Source organism: Siniperca chuatsi, linkage group LG16, assembly GCF_020085105.1.
Source record: "Siniperca chuatsi isolate FFG_IHB_CAS linkage group LG16, ASM2008510v1, whole genome shotgun sequence".
NCBI lineage: Eukaryota > Metazoa > Chordata > Actinopteri > Centrarchiformes > Sinipercidae > Siniperca > Siniperca chuatsi.
Genome location: NC_058057.1, coordinates 27253164 through 27271049, shown reverse-complemented (window position 1 = coordinate 27271049; position 17886 = coordinate 27253164). Strand labels below are relative to the sequence as shown.

General features: G+C 41.8%; 1 protein-coding gene across 1 annotated transcript in view; it reads left to right on the top strand.

Annotated features, from left to right (window-relative positions):
* Positions 1 to 17886, top strand: part of nmbr (neuromedin B receptor) — a 50292-nt gene that overhangs the window by 10791 nt on the left and 21615 nt on the right. The window contains exons 2-3 of the mRNA XM_044168085.1: positions 10648 to 10789; positions 12973 to 13188. Coding sequence (XP_044024020.1) covers positions 10648 to 10789; positions 12973 to 13188 — 358 coding nt within the window. The remainder of the gene's footprint in view (positions 1 to 10647; positions 10790 to 12972; positions 13189 to 17886) is intronic.

Here is a 17886-nt window from a genome sequence, read left to right as displayed (position 1 = left end):
AAGTTATGCTGTAAACATCCCCATCCTTGTAAAAACACTGCCAATGGACATGTATGGCTCCAACATTTTAGAAAATGTCCACACATAATAACCTGTGAGGTATGTAGTTCCTCTTGCAAAGCTGTGAACACCATATCACTGGGTTGTGCAAAGTGACTCTTCTCGTGAATGTGGTAAAAACAAACCCACTAATAGGTGATAATATCCCCAGCAGAGTCTGCTTTTCTTGTGTGTTATTGTGTGTTTTTGACCAAGTCTCTTTTCCACAAATTGACTGTGTCTGATTAAGTTCTTGTGTCCTGCTCATGCACATTTTGAAAGCATGCTGTAGATGGACTTAAACCTTGACTTTTTGGTAGACTCTAAATTCCAACAAGTCCTCCAGATGTGGACTTTGTTTCACTTGAACATAAAAAACATTATTGAGCTTTGGCTGAAATAACCGATGCTGTCACGGCTCTTGAATTCAGAAGGCTAAATGAATGAGTAGTTTTAATTTCCTACCTCTGCTGTGTGACGTGCACCGCTGGGTCTCCTGTTCCCTCTTGTTTACCAACAGACAGCGTCGCTGTCTGCCTAAAATGTTGTGATATCAGCTTGTTAACGGGAAACTCATTTCCTGATCACACAGCTGCGGGCAGCGATCTGGCTGTGTGTCTGACCCTGATGGCCTCTAATGAGCCCCTAACGAGACTAAGGGCCACTAACGAGCCCATAACGGCTCCTAACTTGCCTGAAGGTCCTTGACAAGCATAACGAGTCTAATGGATAATTAGCATAATGATTGGACTGGTTACTGGAGCCCCAATCACTTCCTATCAAGATAATGCACACAAACACCCTGTTCAGCTGAATATGTCCACAAACACAGGAGCTGACTGCTGCTGGGTGGGCTTCTGTAATGAGGTGGTAAAACAGTGACAGTATGACAGAAAACTGACCGTAGATATGAGAAAACATGAAAAAAATGTATCCTAATCATATCATACACTGAGCTTGGATGAATTTGGCCCTGTCTATTCAAAACTAGAAATTGACTGTCTCTTCCCAAAATGGACTGACAGCAATCTGTTTCCAAACTGGCAACCTTTGAGCAACCTGATGATGGCACTAGATAAAAAGGTAGAAGATTGGCAAAGTTATTACAGTCCATCCTGAGGGGACCATGAATGTGTGTACCAAATTGTATGGTAATCCATCCATTTGGATTACCATAGTTGAGATATTTCACTTAAAACCGCAAATGTAAACCTCATGGCAGCACTAGAGGAAAAGTCAGGGGGTCATGAAAGTCAATAGGATCCATCGTCTGCGAACCTTGAATGTCTGTACAACATTTCCTGCCAATCTATCCGATAGTTGTTGAGACATTTGAATCTGGCCTTAGCATGGTTAAAAACAGTCGTGGCTTTTTCAGTGATATTTTGTAGGTGACCTCTAAAGTGCTGCTGTTGGTTGAAAACTTCAGTATTTTCTTCATGTGTTAATGAGGTTGAAGAGAGTCTGTCTAAATCCTAAATTGAGATAAAATTTGAATTCTCCTCACATTTTGCATTAAGAAATATAAACATTGATGATACAGCAGTTATTTAATAAAATTTTTCAAAAGAGGATAAAATAGTTTTTGGACATATTTGTGGAAACAGCGTCTAAGCTTTAAACCTCTGGGTGCATTGTCAACGACTGGAGCACGTAGTGGCCCCACTGTACCCTATGAATGTAAAAATTATATAAAAAGTTTTTCCCCTTTTTTAAATAAGCCCACATAGCGTTGGTTATGAATTAATAACAATAACAATGTAGGCCTCCAGCTGGTTAACTGCTTCTGTGGCCGCTGGAATTTAAGTGATATAACAAACTACTCTTAGTGCCCACCCACATAGATATTGCACCATTTATATTACAGTACTCATCGTCAGTTGGACTCACTGGAGTGCAAACATCCACTAAGATGCAGCTTTCATACTTGTTTTTCATTTGTCTTCCATCTTGGATTCATGTTTGGGTTTTGCAACAAGCGACTTACTCTAAGAGTCCTTCATTACAGACCTTACAGTCACCTCATGATTGCACCATAGCTAAAGAGAAAAAAGTACATTTTCTAAAGACAGACAGGTATGATCTGGGGACATCATCAATATCTAATCAAAAGGCAGAGCTGTCCTTCTGTCTGCCAAATCCATTTCAGTTTTTGTGATATCTTGTTGAGAGACTGAGTCTTAGATCACCAACATTATGAGCAACCAGTGCAGAAATCAAGGATCAGAGGTCACATCATCCCGACAACTGGGAGAACAAAATGTTCCTGCAGCCCTGGGGCACGGGTTTGTGTGATAAAGAATTGTCAGGAAAAAGAATCAAAGCCGAAGTAGAAAGGAAGAAACGATTTCTTCCCGGCTTTGTTTGTGGAATCCATTTTCTTTCAGCTTTCTGCCACTAAAGCATTGATAGCAGGAGTTCTGAAGAGGAAGCAAATCTGCAGGCTGCTCTGCTTTTTGGTGTGATGGTGAAGTCTAAAAATCACCTGACAAAAGATTTTAACAGCACAAGACGGCTTATTCTGGATGGTAAAGGGTGGTCAGAGGATAGGAAAGGATGTCAAAGATGATGTGAGAAGGAGAGAAACTGAAGAATACAACAAAGATGTTGAGTGGAGAAGTGGCATGAGTAAGAGCAGTGATTAAACTATAAGAGGGGATGGAAGTAGAGATGTGGAAAGCAGAGAAGAGAGAAAAGAAGTGACTGGACAGGACAGAGCGATCAATGGAAAGTCCAAAGCAGAAAGAGGGCAAAACACAATGAAATTAAGTTTTTCCTGTCACATGGGCTCTGACTGGAACATCTTCTGAAAGCCAGTCAGGAAAAAACATAGTTGTCGTACCATCAATTTCCTTCTTCTTCTTAGAAATGCATTTGTTGCTTTTCGCACATTCACCATCTTGATGAATTTGGTGTCATCTTGGCCTTTTCTCTCTTGTCCTGATTTCAGGTGAGATGGTTTTCCTCTTCCTTTATTTCTGTTATATCAAAACAAAAAACAGAAAAGACCTAAACTAAACCCCCGAAAGGCATGAGCATTTATGGCAAAGCAGCTTCACTAGAACAAGGTGCCATCTTTCAGTCTCGGCGTCCACAGGTTGATTCATGACTCACCAGCCCCTGGGTTGCACCAGAGGGGCTGCAGAGTCAAGACACTTCTATTCTCCACATGCTGAGAGTGTAGATGGCATTCTGAGCTGCAAATACGGCTCGGTGACAAAGCCTTTCTTAAAAAAAAAAAAGACTTTTAGGTTTGCACCAGATCGGTAGCTATGGTAACAGATGTTTAAATGAAACATATAGCCATGTGAAAACCCTCAGAGGAGCTGCAGGTGAGTTTGTATGATGTGTGAGACATTACACAGCCTCAGGCTGTCAGTGCATAAAGCCATTGTAGCTACAGAGGTTATGTATTTGTGTCATGTCTGAGGAAGCTTTGCTGAAGCAGTTGGGGGTTCAGTGCCTTACTCAAGGCCACCTCAGTGGTGGTAATGAGGGAGAAGCAAGTGCTCTTTGAGAGTTTGTTAGCCCTAAAAGTGTTTATTTAGCCCACTTTAAGTTCATCAGCCAAAGAATCAGTCTATCAGATAGTGGATGTGTTTGCCTTATTGCATGACTGCCTGTTTTGGACACGTTACCATCCTGGGAAATGTCACTTCTTGGTAAACAGTGAATCTCAGAGATCATAAGGGAACCGCAGAAGGTGCCATGAGAAACCCTGTCAATACCACGGTCGTAACAGGTTCATGAACTCATTTTACACTTTTCACATTGACACACTGAAGAGTTCTCCTTGGAACCCTTAACACACTAAACTCTCAAAACCATGGTAATACTTAAACACCAGTGGTGGCATAGCTAGCAGACAAGGTGCTGGCCTCGTCATTGGGAGCAGTTGTCGTTCAGTGTCTTGCTCAAGGATACTTCTAACTATGAACTCTGCGACTGACGGATGACTGCCTTTACCTCCTGAGCCACAATCAATGTTTACGTTTTCCTGACAAGTGACCTCTTGTGGTCATGCAAATAATGATTGTTGGTTTATGGCAATCTTCTCTGACCTTAACTGAGCAGTGCTAGTTGCCTAACATTACCACACCTCAGCCTTTGTTTTTAGGCATTTTTGCCTTTATTAGATAGTAAGCAGACCTCCTGGAGTCTCCCATGTTTGCCTGGCAACTGCTCAGAGCTAAGAAATCGTCTGGCACATAACCCCCCATAAAATAGCAATTTGTCGTTTTTACACTTTGAGCCACAGCCACAGCCGCACCTGTACACACCCAATAATTTCAAACCTGAGCATCAATTTCAGCCTCAACAGATTAAACTGAGCTTGGCTCAAACAGTATCCTCAGCACTTCCGAGACCGATTTATCCAAAGAGATGCAGCTGGCACGAGAGAAGAACCCATATTTTTGTGAAAATAGCAATTCAGCTACACTCGGAACAATTCTGAGTTATGTTTTGATGTTCCTGCTGAGCATTTTAACTAAACATTTCCCCTGAAATCCAACAACTCGTCAAATATATTTTGGCCACAGAGGGACTATGATTTTAACTTTCTTTGCTCTGCTAGCAGCACAGACTGAAAATGATTGTGATGGTCATTCCGTCAATCCCAAAACTTTTTGGTCCAGAGCAAAATCTACTGGTCAGATTGCCCTGAAATTAGCTCTAGATATTTATGGTCCCAGAGGATGAATCCTAATGTTTTCGTCTAATGCCAATACTTTAGCCATGACGAGGTATTGAAATCCGAAAGTTGGTGTGGGCGTTTATAGCTCATATATATATATATATATATATATATATATATATAGTGACCCTTTCCTTTAGTGTCACCACTTGTGTCCACAAGAAACATTAAACAGTAATTAATGGGCAGATTGCCATTCAATTTTACGAGCACATTCATGCTCCCCAGAGGATGTGAGTTTTCTTCTAAAACCTTAGGTCAAACTGTCAGTTTTGTGGAGCTTTGCAAGCTTTTTCCCAATCCTCCCCATTGCCACTCTACCAGTGGATCTGCTCTGTGGGTGGAAAGCAGAATACTGGAAAGCCGTGCATGTGCTCAGCAACTTCCAGGTGTGAGTGTGTGTGTAAGTGAATGAATGTGAAGTAGTAGGTGTCACCTTTCCTTGAATACATGAAGGTTTAGAAAACATTCAAGCATGTATGAATCCACCAGGTATGATACATAGAAGGTGTCAGGAAGGTGACGCTTTTCAGTCCTTTTTTTGTATAAATCTTGGAGATAAACGCTCAAGGTTCTGACTTTGTGTGTGCTGTATTCATCGCCCCCCCTGAATCATGCAGTCAACCCACACACCAACCCTGCGCACATTTATTCATTACTTTTCTATATTTTTTCTGTGTAGTCTTTCATCTGAATGAAAAATGTAGATAAGCTGCTTACTCATCTACAGTTCCAGTCCATTCCTAAGTACTGTAACAGTTCCAAATGGGATTAAAAACTCAAAACACAGAACTGTGCAGAAGTGAATTGTATTCACCAAAAACAACAACACAAAAACATGGGGGAACTAAAATCGTAAAGATTTTCGTATACCAAATACCAAATCTTTATCACGTTATTATGAGATCTGTATATCCTATATACTCAATGTAGCCCTAGGCACTGATGTTATTGGTTGTTGTGGTAGTCGGGTCATTTAAGAAGGAGCACACAGAGCTTTAGCCAAATGCTAACAGCTAGGTTTTAGTGTTGAGAGTGACTGACATGCAGTGAGAAGTTTGAAAGCGAGCTCGCACACAAAAATGCACACACAGATGCAACATCTGCGTTAAAGGATAAGGCTGGCCATATTCTATATTTTTCTCAGTCAGTAATACTTTCTGACTTCCCTACCCTGTCTGTGCTCTCAGCTCCAAGCCCACTGGTTCCTACTGAAGATTTAAATCTTTAAAAGCAGCTCACAAATATACAGTTTAATAAAAAAAAAAGTCTCAGTAGTTTCCTCAAACAGCTGCTCGCTGTAGTTTTTATCAGACTAACAGGAGGAAACAGTGCATCTGTCGGGGACTATTTCCAGCGGCGGATGAATCCACATGTGGTGCTGTAGTGAGTGTTTGGGGCAGCAGGACGGTGTGTGTGGGACTGAGTCAGAATAAACTACAGTGTGTGTGTTCGTGGTGATGAAGGAACATGTCAGCCAGTGCAGCAGAGCGGCTCGCTGATGAGTTTTAACAGTTTCTGGACAACGATGGAGGAAGACGATCCATCAGCTGTGATTCACACACACACACTCGTTAGCAGAGACGTTCACTGCTGGTTTGGTCTCTTTCTGTGGGATTAGTTGACAATAAGAAAAATATAGAATATCAACAGACTTGTCCTTTAAGTGATCAGTCAGCTGCTTGTGACCAGCAACACCTGTTTCACTGGATTGTGTTGCTATGGATACAACTTAGGTCCAAGTTTACTTGTTTAATTGTAACAGCAAGAGCCATTCATAAAGTTAATGCTTCTGTTTGAAACTGTGGTCAGTGAAAGCTGGAGCTGGTGGAGTGACAACAAGTAGATCAGATGTGTGTGTGTGTGTGTGTGTGTGTGTGTGTTTGCACATTGCCAGTCATTCAGGATGTCTAACACCGGCGTTCAAATTGTGTCATTTAGTCACAGAATAGGAAATAAAAGGGAATTAAATGAGGTAGTGTTGATTCTGTCTGCTCAACTGGAGATAACTCGAACCTTGTTTCCTAGAAAGGACATTTATATACTACTACTTTGTTTTGCCAAATATGTTTGGAGGGGAACATAATGGATGGATCATGTTCAGTGGCAATGTTTTTTCCTGATGAATGTAATCCGGATGGCATTACATTTCTCTCAGAACATATTTGCTGTTGCAATTTAGTAGTATATAATAATTGTAATTTCTGGGAGACATGGTTGAATTATGAGATGTGTATCTCATAATTACAAGATAAGGATCCCATAATTTTTCCTCGCATTTATGAGCTATAAAATCATAATTTTGAGATAAAGCCTCAATTTTCAATACATTTTTTTCTTGAATTTCTTCTGTGAATTTAAAAAAAATGAATACATCTCTGCACTCCTGACTGTATGACAGGTGTGTTGGAGGGAAGCACAACTTTAATGAGTGTTATGCAAATATACCAGCAGTAAGTGCATGAGACAGCGTCCAGGTGTTTTTTTCAGGTGTTCTTTGGGTAATGCAATGTGCTTCTAGAGAGTGGAGCCTGCTCTCACTCCAAATCTATTGATAAGTCTCTTAACAATATCTAATATCTAATATCTAACATTAGACAACAACTAAAACAAAGTTATATCGGTAATGTTTGTGAACACAGGAGTGAGAAAAACACGGCCTTACAGATATCTGGAAAACTTGCTTTTTTTTTACTCGGCCACGCTTCAGCATTGAGAGAGTTGCAAATAAACAAACTGAAGCAGTGATTTATTTTATCTGAAGGGCACGCTCCATTATTCTGAACATTTGGACAGATGCAGACAGATGATACTGACCCTGGAACTGAGGTACACAATGTGGCTTTTCAGTGAGAAATACATCCTCAGGGACCGAAGGCTATCCTGTAGATCGCTGCCCACTGTTTACTGGTGTTGTGTCTGTATGGGTGTTGTTGTTTATGGGGCATTTTTAATACTTTAATACTGATAAAAGTTCCTTTGAATGTCTGTTTTTCCTGGTTTGGCCTTATCACCCAATATCAGTGTTGGTCCTCACTAATGCTCTTGTGTCTGAATGGGAGCAAATCCCCGCAATCAGTGTGTAAAACATTAAATCAGTCATTGATATAATGCTTTCCATAGCCCCTTACCCTAACCTTAACCCTGACCCTGACCCTAACCTTAACCTAATTGTAACCTGAACCCTAAAACCAAGTCTTAACCCTCAAAAAGCAGTCTCTACCCTTGGAGACCTCAATTTCTGTCCCCACAGTGACACAAGTCCCCATGTGGTTAGTGTGCATTCAGGTTAGTCCCCACCGGGATATAAGAACATGAAACACACACACACACACACACACACACACACACACTTCTACCAAGGCTGCGCAATCCTCTAAATTTGTTATTGTAATAAAATGAATACTTTAACATCCTCGTCAGCAGTGTTTCCAGGCCTTCCTGCTCGGATAAACTGTTGTTGCCACCATCGAACGTGGTGCTCAGACATGCTGTCGATCGCTGGCAACGTTAGCTCCAGACGTTCCCCATAGTTACTGTTCTTACCACCTGAAAAACACCTGAAAAACACCTGCATCACTGAGTCAGCTTGGACTTTACGTGTCAAAATTTACTGCCTGGAGAAAGAATGTAAAACTTATAGCTCCTAAATTACATAAATAATCAACAAATCATTACATCAATAAAACATAAAGTGAGATACAGCACAAAGATGTTAGCTTTCTGGGCGAGAGGTGTATGACAGAGAGTGAGGTGCAGTCGAATGAGGCTGAATGAAATCCGACCTCGCTGTGACTCTGTTTGTGTCTCTCTGAATGAAATACAGCAGGAAGAGAAACACTAGGTTGTTTTTTTTTTTAAAGATGTGGAAGGACGAGTAATCCAACTGTAATCTGAAAGAACACAAGAGCACGATATCCTGACGGAAATACAAAGTCCAGTCATGAAACCAGCTCTGGAAACAGTCAGTTACATAAACACAGTTTAATATCCTGACAGTCTAATACAAGCATCACCAGGATGAAAGAGGGTCAATATCACATATATACACAAATGATGCTGTAGTATATAATAACGTTTTCTAAGAATCTCTTTTACCTCTCTTTTCTTCTGGCCAAAACAGCAGCAGCGTATGGAACATAAAACACGAAGGTTACAAAAACTAATATTACATTAGATAAAATATGAAGATAAGCATAATCAAGTGTCAGACAGATATGATCAGAATGGTTGCAGACCAGAATAACAGCAGACAATACACAAATTTAAGAATGTAGAATCAGATATGTGATAAATAAACATTCTTAAAATTAAATACATAAGATAATAATATAATCATAAAACAAATGAACATGCTTCACATCGTCCTGCCAGTTTGTAAATGCAAATGGAGGCTGAAATATTTTCAGCTGTGTAAAACCTTTTGAAATAAAAACCAACCTAGGACTCACATGTAAGTTGGCATTTTTGAGTAGCCTAACATCATGAAAACAATATATGGCATGCCTAGCTATGACATGTAGTGACTCTGCTAAAACACTGGGAATAAAGGGAGTAAAAATCGTGATAAAAAGAGTTAATCATTTCTGAATGCCCTCAACGCTACAAACTATCATTTTCATGCTAAATTCAATAATCTGACCGGTGGAATTTTCTTTTTTCAAACTACATGTAAACCTCAGCCAGCCACATCAGATGAACAGGCGGCTGTTACCTCCCTGGTGTAAATGAATCCTACACTGTGTCCCTGTCCAGCTGAATCCCTGATTGGCTGTCTAATGAGGACTTTAAAATGCAGCTCAGTGATTACACATAAAGAATAATTAATATAATGGAGTGACAAAGTGCTATTGTTTCCTCTCTTTGTCCTCCAGTCTGCAGCCACAGCAGCGAGCGATGGCTGCTGGAGTTTCTCATTAACTAACAGAGCCTGGAGCCAGTAATGCTGTCAAAAGAAAAATTATATGATTATTAGATGAGTTATGTTTGGTTTCAGCCCAGAAAACCTGAAAGGGGATGACAGGTTCGTTTCATAATGGCTTTTACTCTGTTATTCATGAGGATATCTACAGCTGGCAGCCTTTTGAAGTCTAATTTAATCTGTTTATTCATAGATCCATGTTGAAATTTAGCCAAAATATCTCATAAAAAGTGTGGGGTTGTTGTGATAGGAAGTTTGTTGAACGCTGCAGTTCCTCATGAAGAAGAAGTTACTTGTCATTCTTCTGGTAGTGTAGGGAGGTGAAAGGTCACAGGTAGTAGTAGATGATGAGGGTTCAATGTTGCTGCTGCACACTGCAGCAATGCACCATGGGAAGTGACCTTCCCTGTAGGAGCAGCTGTACCCTCCAGAACTGTTGCAAGTTTGAGTGTGTGTTTCTGGTTTTGAGGATGTTTGTATGTGCTTCATGAAGACGTGTTCATGTACTGTAATACCAGACAGCTGTCGTGTGAAAACAACAGCAGATTGGTAATACAGCAAATATTGATACCCAGATAATAGGCTGACGAGAACAGTGAGTTTTGTAGAGTCAGTCTTGTTCTGTTATTTGCTGATGATCATGTTTTATTTATCAACTACTTAGCAACAGGGAAGAGGACCCCAATGCAGACTCTCTGCTGGAGTCGGTTGAAATTAAAGGCACTTTTCTGAAGTCTATGGTCAATCTAAAGGCCAGCATTTATACAGTGAAATCACTTCACGTCAATCGAATCAGCGCAATACGTGGATTCAAGCGCTAAATCTGCGTGAATTCTTTGCGTCGAGTTCGACTTTTGTGAACTTTGACATGGAAATTTGCACCTTTGGTAGCAAACCGCCTTGACAGTGCTGACCTCTGAGGGAACAGAGAGAATCTGTTTTGTTATCCTATGTTTCTATCCTATAACGCTTCTCTCTCTGTCTCCATCAGGTATAAGGCGATAGTGAACCCGATGGACATCCAGACTTCCAGTGCTGTCTTCTGGACATGTCTGAAGGCTGTTTCTATCTGGCTGCTGTCCGTCCTTCTGGCTGTTCCTGAGGCCATTTTCTCACAAGTTGTCTCCATGCAGGTAAAATAAAGACAATACAAGAAAATACAACAATCACTACTGTAGTTCTACAACAACCACCATACCTAAAATAATGTGGCTAGGCCCCCCATACAGACATCCTTCTCTTCCCAATTCCTGTCTTCTTCTCGAGGACTAACCCTGGCTCTACCCTTAACTATGAATAACTCAAACTGGGGCTGGCTGACATTTTGATATTATCATATATCAAATTTTAGTAGAATCATGTATGTTGTATGGTGATGATGCAATCATATTGTCTGATCATTTAAAAAAAATGTCTATCATCCAGATTTGATCCTGTAATCACAGATTTTTGTTTTGTTTTGAGCAGAAACAAGTTGTGAACACAACTTTTACATATCTTCGCCTTTTAAGATGATATGGTGAAACAGTTGCTTATTTCCACATCCAGCAGTTACAGAGCAACATGATCCTTCATTAGGAGAGGTGGGAAAGTTGACAGATTAGTTAATTACACAAACAAAGAAGGTCGCTCTTAAAACAAACCTATTACAGATATGGGAATCGGTCAATTTTCTTTTTTTCCTTCTGAAATAAAAACCTGTGGATGCTGCCGTAACCACACAATCTGATCCTGACACAGAGTGTTTGTGACCTTCTATACATTCAGACTGAATGTGTGCTCTTCATCACTTACTGCTGAAGGCTCATCACTGCGCAGCACCGTCTCAGTGGGGTTTCCCACCAGACAAACACCACCCCAGACAGCTATAAACTCTTTAGTCAGATTTATGAATGGCAAGTGCTTCCATTTAACTCTACAATCGGCTTTATGATTGTTACTGATGTGTTGTCATGTCCTCCTCTCCTCCTGTCTGTCCTTTACTCTTTCTTCACTTTTCCCTCTTCGTTTTCTCCTCCTCCTTGACTTTTTCCCCATTCTTTCCCCTTTTCCTCATCTTTTCGCCTTTTATTGTTTCCCAATTTTCATTTCCTCTCATTTTTCTGCTTGTTTTCTCCTCTTTCCGTCCTACTTGTTTCCTTTCCTCTTCTGTTTGTTTTCTCTGTCTGTGTTCTCTATACTCCCTCTCCTGCTTTTTCTCTTCAATTTCTTCCTTTCTCCTCTTTTCATCACTCCTTTCTTCTAATTTCCTCTCACCTTTCCTTTTCTCTTCCCCTATTCTTGTTTCCTCCTTTCCTCCCCTCTTCTTATAACCACTCCTTGTATCCTCTCCTCTTTTCTCATTTCCTCTCCTTCTCTTCCTTCCCCTCTCCTTGTCTCCTCCCCTCTCTGCTCCTGGTCTCCTCTCCTCTCTACTCCTGGTCTCCTCTCCTTGTCTCCTCTCCTCTCTTCTCTGCTCCTGGTCTCCTCTCCTGGTCTCCTCTCCTCTCCTCTCCTCTCCTCTCTGCTCCTGGTCTCCTCTCCTGGTCTCCTCTCCTCTCCTCTCCTCTCCTCTCCTCTCTACTCCTGGTCTCCTCTCCTGGTCTCCTCTCCTCTCCTCTCTGCTCCTCTCCTCTCTGCTCCTGGTCTCCTCTCCTGGTCTCCTCTCCTCTCTGCTCCTGGTCTCCTCTCCTCCCCTCTCCTCTCTGCTCCTGGTCTCCTCTCCTCTCCTCTCCTCTCTGCTCCTGGTCTCCTCTCCTGGTCTCCTCCCCTCTCCTCTCTGCTCCTGGTCTCCTCTCCTTTCTGCTCCTGGTCTCCTCTCCTGGTCTCCTCCCCTCTCTGCTCCTTGTCTCCTCCCCTCTCTGCTCCTGGTCTCCTCTCCTCTCTGCTCCTGGTCTCCTCTCCTGGTCTCCTCTCCTGGTCTCCTCCCCTCTCTGCTCCTGGTCTCCTCTCCTTGTCTCCTCTCCTCTCTGCTCCTGGTCTCCTCTCCTCTCTGCTCCTGGTCTCCTCCCCTCTCTGCTCCTTGTCTCCTCCCCTCTCTGCTCCTGGTCTCCTCTCCTCTCTGCTCCTGGTCTCCTCCCCTCTCTGCTCCTGGTCTCCTCTCCTGGTCTCCTCCCCTCTCTGCTCCTGGTCTCCTCTCCTGGTCTCCTCTCCTCTCTGCTCCTGGTCTCCTCCTGGTCTCCTCCCCTCTCTGCTCCTGGTCTCCTCTCCTGGTCTCCTCTCCTCTCTGCTCCTGGTCTCCTCTCCTGGTCTCCTCCCCTCTCTGCTCCTGGTCTCCTCTCCTGGTCTCCTCCCCTCTCTGCTCCTGGTCTCCTCTCCTGGTCTCCTCCCCTCTCAGGGTCACAGGGACAACACTAACGTCACCTTTGTGAACTGTGTGCCCTACCCGCTGTCCAATCAGATGCATCCTAAGATTCACTCGGTGATGATCTTCTTGGTTTACTTCCTGATCCCTCTGGCCATCATCTCGGTGTATTACTACCACATCGCCCGCACGCTTATCAAGAGCGCCCACGACATGCCGGGGGAAGTCAGCGAACACACAAAGAGACAGGTGACGGATGGATGTATGAATGAACTGATGAATGAGCTGTTCTGTCTTTGTCACATGAGATTCTCCAGGTGTTCATTCCAACTACACAATACAACAGCAAGAGCACATGTGTAAGGCTCTATAATGCTAATATTGCTTATATTTTTAGTCAAAATAGATTTTAAAAAAATGTTTATGATACCTGAGGCTATGTTGTGGTGAGAAAAAGCTTCAAATCGTAAAAGGAAAATGAAAAGAGAGAGAAATACAAATAAGCTACAGAGTGTGCACTACAGTCCCTAAAAGCAATTTTAAAGATATTAAAAGGTTAAAACAATGAAGTTGATGCTGCAGATAGCATTTTTATATTCTGATGTTAAAACCAGTTTTTCAAGCTATATTCTTTCAGATTTCAGTTCATTTAGCGACATTTAGCGTTTTAATAACACAGGTCACTGAGGTTAGTTGGAACTACTCAGGGCAGCAAACATGTCAGCTTTGTCCAGCCCGTTCTCTTCAATCTGAGCACAAATAACATGACTTTCAAATTGCGTGCAGTTTAGCACACGCCAAGATCTGGCTGGAAAGTGACATGCATCATTTTACACGCGAATGTCGTAGACAAAAAAATGTCAGGTGACATAGTATAAGAGTGACAAAGTAAACATAACAAGGATGGATGGGTCAAACAAACACAGGACTTTCACCCAGGAGCCGCTGTTCGAGTCCTGTGTAAAACCAAGAGTCAACGTTTTATTATTTTATTACTTATTACTTACATTACACCTTACGTAAGTTACTTAAAGTAACTATTTAACTTACCTTACGTAATGGTTTTTACTTACGTCAGGTACGTAACGTGAACTTTTCCTATACCTAACCAAGTAGTTTTGGTGCCTAAACCTAACGAAACTGAGCCTCGCTGTTGACGTTGTGGTGTTTGGACGCATCGCAGAGAGTAACAAAATTATGGATAAAGGCTGTTCGAGGACACACCTTACAGTCCCACATCAACAAATCGGAGGGGTCACCTGTTAGCTTGTAGATTAGGATCGGACTAACTGGGTTGCATTCGAATTAGTTTGAAGGAGTTACATGCTAGCTCTCATTCACTCAGACTTGATTTTCATTTTTAAAACGTTAACGCCCTAACAAGTAAATGCACCAGTGAATTAATTAGCTGGGCAGGAAAGAGAAAGGGCAAACTAGATAAAGTCAAATAAAACCAAAGTGCAGTTAAGTGCAGTCTGGGATTTCTTACTCTTACAAAAGACAAACAGTCTGGAAGTTTATTTTAACAGGGATCAACTGGGACGTGATGCTTTTTGCACCTACACCTCCCACTCCCACGGCTTCAGAGGCCGCGGTAAATATTTCAGCCATCAGGGAGGTTTAGTGGAGAACTGTGTCAGCCGGAGTGAGTAATCACTTTATACCAGCTTGATCTTCACAGATGGAGGAGAGGTCAGAGGGAGAGGGGAGCTGAATTATTAAAGACCCAACTTCAGCAGGCCAGATCAGGTGTATGTGATCAATGATGGAGTGGCTCCGCTGGGAATTACTGCTACATCTCTGGGGATTACCATGACAATAACCACAGTTAATGATAAATTCAGTATAATACAGTTCCACAGCACTATTTCTATCATACAGCAACACAGTCATGTCATACTTACCGATCTGCTGCTCCGAGTGTTCTCCTTTTAACAGAAATACATTATCCAGGTTTCTTACTTCTTCTTATTACTGTTAAGCTGCAATCAGTAAAACTTGGCACTTCCTGCACATTTTTAACATTAAAAGCCAGGAAATGGAGCGATTATGACCATTGACTGCTGGAAAACTTACTTTTTATGAAATATCTGTGCAGAAACAGAAATAATAATAATAATTATAATAATGGATTACATCTATATAGTGCTTTATCTTGATACACCAAGCGTTGACAGTAAAGGGGGAAACTCACCTCAACCACCACCAATGTGTAGCACCCACCTGGGCAGTAATAGAGTTAACAGAAATATTAGTATTACTAATGGAAGCAGTAGTAGAGGTATTACTGACCAGGGGTCTCATTTCTAACTGTTGCGTACGCACAAAACGGGGCCTGAAAGAAGCGTACACCACTTCCCACTCAAAAGTTGTGATATGAAAACAAACCTGACGGGAGAATGTGCGCACCTGTAAGAAAACTGAAGACTGGGGAAACTGGCAACGCAGATGGTTCTGAATTGAAACCAGATTGAGATTGCAGTGATGTTGCTAGGTACGTGTCCTGCATCTCTGACGCATTAAAATCCAAAAGGACGCAGTGAATTCACCATCGGCGCGTCCAGGGGACGCACACAATATTTCCCCCTGATAACGTACATTGTGAACAAAACAAAAACAAAAGAAACCTCACTTTTAGATCACAAGTTTTGGCAGTGCACCAGTTGGTGTGTATCAGCTGTAGCATGCTAGTCAACTTAGCTCAGTTAGTCAAGCTCATGTTGTATCGCTGCACAACTGTATGGGAGCATTACGGTTTCTGAAGTAATAACTGACGCCATAGGAGTGTTTATCGCTGCAGACCGTACTCTACGTCTAGAGAATACAGGATTTAAACATATGATCAAAATGCCTGAGCCCTGCTACAGTGTGCCTTCACTTGTGCATGTTAATCAGTCCGGTGTGCAGCTCTTTATAAAGTTCAGGAATTATCAACAGGTCAGAGTCTTACGATGACGCATTTTTTCTTATTAACAATATGCCAGTATTTGAGTGCCTTATCTGTTTCAGTAAGAATTATGGCCAGTGAACCACTGTTGAATTTTATTGGGGAGCCACTCACATGACCGCCTGTGGGTCCCAGAGACTCACTACACTGAAAAGCTATCAACATCACTGAGATTGTATAATGATGCCTCTCACACATTTAATTTCACTTAATATCAAACGTAAATTATAGATCCACATTATCATAAACATCCAAACCAGCAGTGTTATTTGTACTTATTTGCGCTTGTAGTGAGCCATAACTATTCCATAAGCACCTTTCAATTGTAAAAGATATAAGCCAACTCAAATATTAAATCAAAGTCCGCTCAATATTTAATCAGCGCTGTCTCAGGCCACTGGAGACACCAACCTGCTTTCTCAGCTCGCCGGCACATCTTCACCATCTGCACATATGAATTGTGTAAATTAGCAAAGTCTGGAAATAAAGCCAGTGCTATTCATAATGCAAGCCAAACGTAACAAAACCCACATAAAAGAAATGTGTTCACCTGTCAAAGTTCCACCTTCAAATGATATCCCAGGGTGGGGATACCACTGAGTGACACGATCATTTTGGCAAGGTGGGAAGTAATCAGTCTGATTGCTGTAAACATAAATACTGCGGTGACACTTGTGCGTAATGCTGCATGCTGGATGCGCTGGCACTGCAGAGGACAACGCGACTGGAAGGATTAAGAGGCAACGAGTTTTCAGGGACCAGAGATTTCCTGGCCCATGATGATGACTGGCTAACAAGCCGATTTAATTTCCCTGCAGTTGGATCTATGTACTGAACTGGGTCCAGCATTAGACAGACCAACCCGATGGAACCACGCCATCCCTTGAGACTTGACTGAACTTGATTTAAAATCACTCGAGAATGTCTTGGACTTGTTTCAAACTACCGGAGACTTGATTTGGACTTGTTTCAAATGACCAGTGGACTTGTTTCAAAAAGATTTAAGACTTGACCGCCACTTGGTTCAAATTTGGACTTGTTTCAAATGACTAGCAAGTTGACAAACACTTTGTTTAAAAATTACTTGCAACTGGACTCCAAATTACTTCAGACCGGACTTGGACTTGGAAAATGAATCGAGACATGAATTGGACTTGCTCTAGTGACCTAGCAGAGGTAGTTGCAGTAGGTGAAGGTAAAGCAGTGGTAGTGTTGTAGTTGTTCTTGAAATTTTACTTGCTTTCCTTTTTTCATACTCTGTGTGGAGCCCATTAACTGAAGGTGTCACCCTAAAAACACATAAGTACTTTGGGGGAGGCATTTCAGTGACATAAAGAGCAGAGCTCTGCTACAGACCTGTGTGGCTCTGCAGGTCTGACGGGACACTTTGCAGTCAAGTTGACCTCGATAAACTCAGGGTTAATGGAGAGTCGCTGACTAACAAAGAGTGAATCAACTTCTGACGCTGAGAGCTGAGCGAGGAGGAGGATCATCAGAGACGGTCAGTGAAACGTGAAAAACCCACTCTGATGGTCGGCCAGTGTGTGAAGCACCGACATCAGTTTTATACCGCAGCTATAGATAACACCCTCATCTTTGTCTGTTCTTTAAGCATTGATATTTACAAGCAGTCAATAGTAGAGTATAAGGATCAGAAGCAAAAACAACTCGAGGGATACCCAAAATATTCCTGTGAGTCCTGTTCCTGTTTTAATATGACAATGCCCCCGTGCACAAAGCCAGGTGCATAAAGAAATGGGTTTGGCAACACTTTATTTTACGGGTCTTTAAATGATTTCCCTGGAAGTTTTCTGGAAAGAACCATGAAATTTGGCACTAATTATACGAAAAATAGTCAGTTGTCAATTGGTGCACTTCTAATTAATTAATTCCAATTAGCAGTACACAGCAGGTCACCTGAACATGCAAAAATTTGCAATTCTCCACAGGCGAGCAAACAATTCAACATACATGAAGAAAATAGTTTCCAATAATAAATG